Genomic DNA, 9,147 nt, shown 5'->3' with positions numbered 1-9,147 from the left:
GTGCCACCAAGTCTGGCTGTATTTGTAGTCTACACTGGCATTGTTGTCGGTCTACTAATAAACTGTCCTGGTTATATTAGGTAAGCCTGCTTGCTTTGACGTCCCGAGCTGTTCAGCGTTGCCAGATCCTTGAACCCAACAGGACCTGTAATATGTCAAGAGTGTTAACTCTGCATCTCTAATCTGAAAAGAAGAGCTCGGTTTAAATGATCCTAATGCAGATACACGCTTCTTTAACTGTCGGTGAGCACAGGTTGAACATGTCTGGACTGGAGCCATGGCAGGGTACTGGCTGCTGTGTGCAAGCAGGGTGAGTTGTATAACAAGAGGATATGAGCAGGTTATTGTTGGGAGAGATCAGTGGTGTAGATTTCAACTGACTATCAATTTGTCCGGGGCTGCAAATTCAAGCAGTCCACCAAGAAATGGCTCAAAAAGAAGAAATGGAGGGTTGTGGAAAGGCCTAGTCCAAGCCCAGATATGAAGCCCATTGAAATTTTGTTTGCATGTCTTGCAATAGAGAATTTTGCTTGGAAAAGTGGGCAAAACATTTTACCAAGTCAATGTCAAGAGACTGCTGGACAGTTATGTAAAATGTTCTAATACAGGTCTGAAACCAAGGCTGTGGTTACTTTTATTTACTGAAGAATAATACATTATTTTCAAGTTCAAGAAGTGTCTGACAAAAGCTTATTTTTGTTGTGGGGTTGTTCAAGGATTTCACCTTTACCTGTAGGAACTGTTTCAAAGAGGATCAAATGTTTGCGTCGCCAACAGTTTCCATGGGATGAACCTTTTTTCACAATCACATGACTTTTTCATTTAAGAGACTTAAAATTAGAAGAATGACACAATTTCACTAAGTTACCCAGCTTCCTTTTGAAAATCTAGTGACACCTTCACACTTGTGTATTTTAAACATAAGTACAACAAGCTTTGTCATGTTTTTTGTTTTTAATTGAAGGACAAAATAATTAAAGTAGGTATTGTAACTGGAACCAGGGATCCAAAAAGGAAACAAGTGAACATCATCTAACAGATACAAGTTAAATATTTCTGCTTTTATTGTGAACAAATTTTTTTCCTGTAATAATTGTAATTTTCTGAAGGAGGTCACATGCTGCTGACTACAAAGACTACATCGCTCATGTACTTGTGTATTTATGACATTAATTCATAACAAACATCAACCTAATAACTTGTTGTATTTGCAGTTTTACAATGCCGAGTTAAAGAGCCTCATTTCATATTATGTAACTAACATCTGGCAACACGGAGGGGCTGTTGCATTGTTCGAGGGAAGAGCAAAACGCAGCCACATGACGGGAGCGTTTGACTGATCGTGACCGGACGTTGCCACGGTAACTCCAGAAAAAGGGAGGAGAGGTTGGAAATTGCACATGGACGTGGACATCCTCACGCAGCGCTCCAGAGCTTTACTTCAAAATGGTATCTTCATTCGCTGGGAAGAGAAAAGTAAAAACATTTAAGATTTTTTTTTTTTTCAAAGCAAGTGTGATTCTCAACGCAGATAATAGTGTGAAGTAACAACAGCTGTATTTATACGCAGACTGGAGACGGAGTATCTACCTTCTGCTAGCTGCTTGGCAATGCGCTCCTGCTCCTCACGGACCTTTTTCTCCTCCTCCTCAATCCTCCTCTCTTCAGCTGCGATGGGCTTCAGGTTATCTGGACAAATAAAGGAGGTTTATATCTTTATTTTTTTTTACAAAGATTTTAAAAAAGTACATTTCTTTAGCGCCTGAAACTTCAAGCGCGTCTCGTTATATTATCTAAATTGCACAACATCAAGCAAGTGAGCAACATTTTTATTTATTCCTACATCTAAACTTAGCAGCATCCTCCTTATGTAAAAGTACTGCTGCAGTTTAGTAACGATTCATATTTGTTAACCTTTAATCTTTGTCATTTAGTTTGCCCCGTTGTGCCGTTAGTTCATCAACCCAAAATTATTATGATAATCGATTAATCATCTCGAGTCATTCTTTAATGAAAATAATTCAAAAATTCTCTGATTCACGCTTCTTAGATGGAATATTTTCTGGTTCCTTTAGTTCTCCGTGATGACACTTCGGGATTTGGAAAATAGGGGTTGATGTTTTTTTTGTTTTTTTTTACAATTTTCTAATATTTGAAAAACCAAACAGCTTATTGTTCAAATGAAAAAAATAGTTGACATTAATTGCATCTAAGCAAAATCATTGTGAAGCGCATCAAATTGAGTAATTAACTCCTTTAGCAGGTTTTTAATTCGAAACGTTTTGAGTCTTGTTTATTGCTGACAATAATTTTGGAACATTTATAAACAGATATGTTAAAAATAATGGTCAAAAACAGCAGATTTTTAATTGAAAAACTAAATTTAAAACGCCAAATAGGTGTGCATAGGTCTCCCACAAACTTGGGGAAAAAAAACACTGAATTGACAGTGAAAATAATCCTTATTTGCAGCCCTAAATATATCTCTAGTGTTTGGGATGTCTGTTTTCTGCTCTATTTAATAGATTTAAGTGGGTTGGTGTCAGTATCACTCACCATATCTCTTTTTGCCATAGATGATGCCAGCAATCAGAGCTGAATACCGGGCTGTCTGCAATACAAAGGCAAGGCAAGTTTATTTGTAACGGCACATTTCAACAACAAGGCGTTTCAAAGGGTTTCACAGTCCCAGACGACCTGAGGAGGGAGGGGGGGGGGGGGGGGGGGGACGATTCATAAAAAGGTCGCAGCAGATCAGAAATGCATTACGGCCCTTAAACCCATTCAGCGCTTTATAAACCAAACAACAGGATTGTAAAGTCGATTCTTTGGCTGGATACACATTCCCGACAGGAATAACGTGTCTAAGTGGCCGCATGAGTCGCAACAAGGCGACTGGATTTACAGTCCAAAGATACGTCTGAACCGACTGAACTCCATTCATAAAGCCGGCAGTTTATTTTAGATCTTAGTCGTGAGCACAAACTACACGTAGGACAGAAGTGGTGTGAAGTTTATCAGAGACGTGTGGCCCCACTCTGAAGTTCGGCCAAAACAGAATCGTCCGATATTATTTATTTATATATTTAAATATACTTTTAAAAAAAAAACCTCAGTCCGATGACTTTTCCATTTAGAAGCAGCAAATAAGCGCTGCGTCGTTTTAATGGACGCGGCTGCTTTCGAGGGTGAGGTCGTTTTACAATAAAAACACGAGTAAACCCCCTTTTTTTTTAACAATATATTTGTCAACACTAACCTTGATCAAAGGAGACACTGCAACCGGAGGAGCCATAGTTTTACTGCAGGCTAACAGCTAACAACAGAGGTGACTTTACCACCGCAGGAGACGCCGGGAAGAGAGACGTCTTCTTCTTCGCTGACGTTTTTACTGCCGCTCAAACTCTCTTTGTTGAAATGCTGCCACCTTCTGGAGCAAAAAGTCCCTTTCAGTGGCAATTTAGAGATCTGTGTACAAATTCTGTTTACTTTTTTTTTTTTTAATTAAATGTAGCCCATATTGATAACAATTCCCAATTTATTAAAAAAAAAAAAAAAAAAACGTTTTTTTTACATAGACCATATAACAATTATATTTATAAATAGGTTAATTATTCAGTTGCAAATGAGAAGACAAATATTTGCTTTCTCTTAGATCCTCATATAGCGTTTATTTAGCTGCATAGGTTTCCCATTCAAAGAATATATTATCCACGTAGAAAAGCTTCAATGTCTCTCCCCACATCATACTACTTAGTCTACTTTATAAAACATTGCAGCTACTGTACGTTGGGTCCATATGCCCCATTCCTTTATGTAAACCATAATATTTTTTTGTTAATTTGACTCATGATCCACTGGGAACTTTTAGATTTTTGAAGTTCGTACTCTTAATGCTCCACTTTATGTCTCGCTAAATGGAATAAATAATATATTTTTATATACTACTACTTTTAACACTGTGTCACAGAGGTGTTAATTCAGATGTAAAGGTAATCAATTGCATGACAGTTTACAGCATATTGTAAACAACAGTTAGTGATTACTTCTGAGCTGTAGGGAGTGTTATGTCTATTATCGTGCTTTGTTAATACTTCCAGCAGTGAGAAAAGGCTTCATATCTCTGAAGTGAGTTTCTCTTTTATTGCACGAATATTATATTTAGTGAACAAATGCACGTCAAAAAAAAAAAAAAAAAAAGATGTTGTTGTAGCAATTGTCCTCCTGAGGAGGTCAGTAGAGATCCACATTAACACCGTGAACACGTCTGTTCTCATGAATCTGTATTTACTCAATGAGGAGACAAGTTTTTTTTTAAGCAGAAAAGTGTTTATTGAAAACAGGGCATGAGACGGCATTCCTGACACTTCGTTGCAAGAGTAGCAAAAATAAATCACACTGCAGACATTGTTGGCAAAACTATTGAACGTTGCAAAAACATTAAAAGCAGCACCAGTATTTGGAAGATTTACCCTCGAAGATCTCCAGCTGTGAACACAGATTCAAAACATTGCAGCAGCAATTAGAAGGAAATATTTGTTTATGCTAATTAGTGGTTCAGCTGCCTCTGAAAAGTACGTCATCCTACACGTCATAGAGTTGCACTTTAGATTACAGAAAATAAGACCTAAATGCGCTGAGAGCTGCTACTGATGCAACGTTAACGTTCAGCCAGTAAAGTTTAACCTCTTCACCCGAACAGTTGTTAATGTTGCTGAGTTTCACTTCGGGAATCAGAATCAGAAGGATTGCATTTTGAACATATTTTTTTCTTTAAAAGAATTAGTGTGATTTTAAATTACAAAAAAAATAAATCAAAATCTTTCCACGCCACGTAAACATATTCATTGTATACTTGTTCCAACTTCACTGAAGCCATGCGATACTTTTATTGAGAGAAATATTCAACCATGAGCTGCTATGTTTGTGCAACTGCACCATCACATCAACTGCAAATATGGCTTTGTGTTGTGTATCATTTTTACACATTTAGGGCCCAAAATTCCTCCTTTATTTGTATGCAGTGTGCAGCACAAAAAAAAAAAAAAATCAGTGTGAATGATATTGCCGGGTTCCAAAGCAGTGGCTGAGCTGTTTCACTGTCCTCTTGGCAAATCTCACTCTCCCTCGTTTCTTCAGGCAGGCCGTGTACTGATTGGACTTGAGTTTAGAGTAATAGTCCGAGAACTTGTTGAAGAGGATGGATATGGGCAGGCCGTTGAGGATAATTCCAAAAGCGATGCAGATGAAAGCGAAGATGCGACCCAGTATGGTCTCTGGGTAGATGTCTCCGTAGCCCACAGTGGAGATGCTGACCTGCAGGGGAGTGAGGAGAACGGTCAGTGGTGATGGAGGAACACGGGTTACAACCCTAAGCAGCAGATGCCCCATTAAAATGAACTGTGCAGTCATTGGTCGGAAAATTCATCTGATACAGAGAGTATGATAAACTGAAAACTGAAAACATTGCAGATAGATGGTGGACTGTGTCCTCCGGCTCTACCAGAACTAACATTTACTTCGAGATAAAAGCAACCACAACCATGGACACAGTAACCATGGACACAGTAAAAGCACAAACAGACTTCAACCAGAAAACTCTTCTAAATTGCTGATTAATAGTGTTTCCATCATCCTTTAAAGTTGATGTCAGCCTTATCATGGTTTAAATCTATTTTGTGGGACACCAGACATTTATCAAGGCCTCCATATCTCCCAGTTAGTGTTGTAAAATATAGGTATAATAGTACTAAATCTAATTCAGCAGCCCAAATACAAATTACTTTTTATGTTCAATTCAAAGCAAGTGTATTTTTTTCTACATGGCACATATTAAGATCTACTCTTTCACCAAAATTATTCTGTTTCTTTACTAAGCTGTTTCTTCTGTCTGTTTCCCATCAGGAGATGCACATGTTGTACTTCTACATTGCATTTTTGCCTGTTATGGCAGCACTGAGGCCGCCAGTCACCACTGTAGTGGTCATCAGCCTCCCCCCATAGTCCTTACAGCTAGAAAAAAGTTCTGAAAAAATAATGCACTGTTCTGGTGATGTTATTAGCAGCAAGCTGTTTTATTTTTGTGTTCTCAGAGAGTCCTTCTTTAAGGTAGGATAATAATCTATAAAAACATTATAAAATATTTTATGCTTCACAACATTGTCAGAACATTATGCCCTAATTCTTCAAATGTTTTCAGTAGCATGTTTTTTTTTTTAATGTTCCCAGAATGCTATTATTTTAGTGTAGGATAACATGCTCTAAAAACATTAGACAAATGTTTCATAGTTACATTCCTAAAATATTTTTTTTTAGAGAACATTATCCATATCTTCATGAAGAACATTTTGATAACAACAACCAAAGTCACAGAGAAAATCTTCCCAGTGAAAACATTCCTGGAACGGTGTCGTTTCCTGCTTCTCCTTCCTGCTGATAGGACCACATAGGCTGATAGGCTGTTATGTGAATCTACTCGGGGGACTTTTAGTGAGAGGCTGCGTCCACTGGCACAAACTCAGTGGCTAAAGTTTGAAAAAACCCCAATGTAACTCAGGATGTCCCTCGTCTGTGGGCTACATTTCCAAATTTTTAAGCGGTATCCTGCTGATAGACTGTAGAAAAACCTGACTCAGGGGTGGGTGGTTCAGGGCCTCACTTCTGTTCTTATGAATACAACGGGAGCTGGGAGCGGTGGGCAACGCTTACGGTTCCCCTCACCATCACAATCACTATCATTCAGAGGATTATCGTTTCCTTGCCCTGGATTAGATGTAAGATTCCCGCTCTGAGCAGAAGGGGAAGGATCTGTTGATGGGTTTATTTATGGCAAAAAGCCGACTCAGTGAATCGAAGGTTTGTGTTCACAGTTTGAGTAGAAAAACTGAAATGATTCGATTTTAGGTTGTTCCACCTTTTAAAACTGATAAGTTTCCCATTGACCACACAAGTCACACCTACTAAACAATAAGGAGACACATTCTGAAGCAAAGCTGACCTGGTGGTGTTTTGCGAGTCAGGTAGTGCTGCAGTGGAATCGAATAACCTTACTCAATTAGAGTAAAGACAAAGAACTTCACTTTATTCACTAGAAATAGGTTACTTCAGTTTATTACTTAAGTTATCCCATAAAAACTTTCAAATTTGAAGACTTTTAAGGTTGCTCTTAATTCTCTTCCTGTGTAGATTTAAGTCGTTCCTGCTGTTCTTTCAAACTGTACAAAGATGCACTTACCGCTGCCCACCACCACGCATGAGGAATACTGGTGAAGTTTGTGTGCGGCATGTCGTGCTCCACAGTGTAGACCATGGCGGAGAAGCTGAAGATGCCCATGGCGATGAAGAGGAAGAGGCAGCCCACTTGCTGGTAGCACTGACGCAGAGTGAAGCCGAACGCTCGCAGACCTGTGGAGTGACGCGCCAGCTTTAAGATGCGAAAGATCCGCATCAGTCTCATGATCCTCAACACCTGCCCCAACTTCCCCACCTGCCCCACCGCCTGCATGTCGGCCTCGTGCTTTACGTAGTTGTCCTCATTGTCGAAAAACTCCAGGATAGCCTGCAGGTACTGAGGCAGGATGGCGATCAGGTCCACAGTGTTGAGCACGCTCCTGCTGAAGGACCTGAGGTCAGGCGTGGATATCAGACGCAGCAGGTACTCCATGGCGAAGAAGGCGATGCAAATGGACTCCACATATTCCCAGTAGGTCTTTCCACTGAGCTGACCTGCAGGAGTTTTGTACTGCATCTCCTCCACTGTGTTGAGGCACATGGCCACCAGGGAGAGCAGGACAAACAGACTGGAGGCCAGAGCCATCAACTTGGCCTTGACAGACGAGAACGGCATTTCCATAAAGTTCCAGATAGCTCGGCGATACTGGCCCATGAACATGTCATGGAACAGCTCCTCGTTCTCCTCTATCTCCACCTCGGCCTCCAGCTCCCTCTGGATCTTCAGCTGCTCGTTCAGATCATCCTGCCTCTCCTCGAAGGAGATACGGCAGCAGCGGTGGGTGTTCTTGATCCTCACGCCCCAGTAGTTGATCTCCTCCAGGAAGTTTCGGGGACACAACTCGTCCTTGATCCACAGCACGCCCGTCCGGTAGAAGTTGAAGATGCTGTGGAAAACATCCGGGTCCCTGTCGAAGAAGTACTCGTTGTTGGTCACGGTGTAGTCGTCACACAGGTCCAGCTTCATGTTGTGGTCCGTGTAGGTGGCCAGTCGTCCTATTCTGGTCTTGGGGTACTTGGCAGCCGTCTTGTAGGCTATCTGGTAGGTTTTCCCGCCAACATTGATGTTGATCATGTAGTTCTTCTTGGCGGGCGAAGTCTGCCTGGAAGAGCTGTACGGGACGTTGTCTTCTTCTTCATTGTCATACTCGGCGTAGATGTCGTAGATGTCCCTGCTCAGCTCATGCATGGAGTTCCATGTCTTCACGCAGCTTTCCTTGGCTAGTGGGTAAACAATCTCAGAGGGTCTTCGATTAAAATCTGAATCCGTGACTTTGTAATTGGGGAAGAGACTCTGCCTCCGGTTCCACAAGTCGGCCACCTTCCTGGTGCTCCCCATGTCGATCCCCCCCCGTACTACACGGCAGACAGAGAGCTCAGAGCGGCCAGCATTACTGCCATCTAATACCTCCTTTGCTTAAGCGTGGGGACACGGAGAGGATGCCTCATGGCCCCGTTAATGTTGCTGACTGAGAGGATCCGCGTGCTTACAGGACTTCTAAATACCATTATCCTCTTCTGAGCTGCCTGGTTGACACGACGTTGTCGGTGTGGCATGTCTCAACAAATGACCGATAAGAATACACCCACTTTTATAAAATATGATATAATGGTTCTCACAACTGATTTGAGTTATTTTAAGGAGATTTTAGGCAACATAAAAAATATAAATATAAGGGTTTTTTTTGTCACATTATTTATGAATAGTTACTGTGTCAAAGCATTAATCTTTTGGAAATCCCTACTGATTACTCAAGAAGTCGCATTGGAAGGCTGTGTGATTGGAAAATACTATTGCGTGTCTTTTGTTGCTTTTATGCTGTCTTAAGAAAACGAGGCTACAACCCCATACGATCGTTGATTTTTTTTTTTAAACTTACTAAAAAAAACTATCATACATAGCACATATATCATTTT

At 40.6% G+C, this 9,147-nt stretch overlaps 1 protein-coding gene and 1 long non-coding RNA gene across 2 annotated transcripts; both read right to left on the bottom strand.

Moving 5' to 3' along the window:
- Nucleotides 1-935: 935 nt before the first annotated feature.
- LOC138192006 (uncharacterized) lies at nt 936-3,372 on the bottom strand. The gene is made up of 4 exons (XR_011177766.1): nt 3,260-3,372; nt 2,557-2,611; nt 1,591-1,689; nt 936-1,462 (listed from the first exon to the last, which is right to left on the bottom strand). It is a non-coding gene; the product is annotated as an uncharacterized lncRNA (long non-coding RNA).
- Nucleotides 3,373-5,049: 1,677 nt separating this feature from the next.
- On the bottom strand, nt 5,050-8,569 carry LOC138191656 (potassium voltage-gated channel subfamily V member 2-like). Its single transcript, XM_069138574.1, has 2 exons — nt 7,235-8,569; nt 5,050-5,316 (listed from the first exon to the last, which is right to left on the bottom strand). The coding sequence occupies exons 1-2, from the start codon at nt 8,567-8,569 to the stop codon at nt 5,050-5,052; spliced, it is 1,602 nt and encodes a 533-aa protein (XP_068994675.1).
- Nucleotides 8,570-9,147: the final 578 nt, after the last annotated feature.

The sequence above is a fragment of the Embiotoca jacksoni genome, unplaced genomic scaffold, assembly GCF_022577435.1.
Source record: "Embiotoca jacksoni isolate LCO1_2020_lvr unplaced genomic scaffold, fEmbJac1.0.p SCAF_8, whole genome shotgun sequence".
Taxonomy (NCBI): domain Eukaryota; kingdom Metazoa; phylum Chordata; class Actinopteri; family Embiotocidae; genus Embiotoca; species Embiotoca jacksoni.
This window is presented reverse-complemented; position numbering and strand designations above follow the sequence as displayed.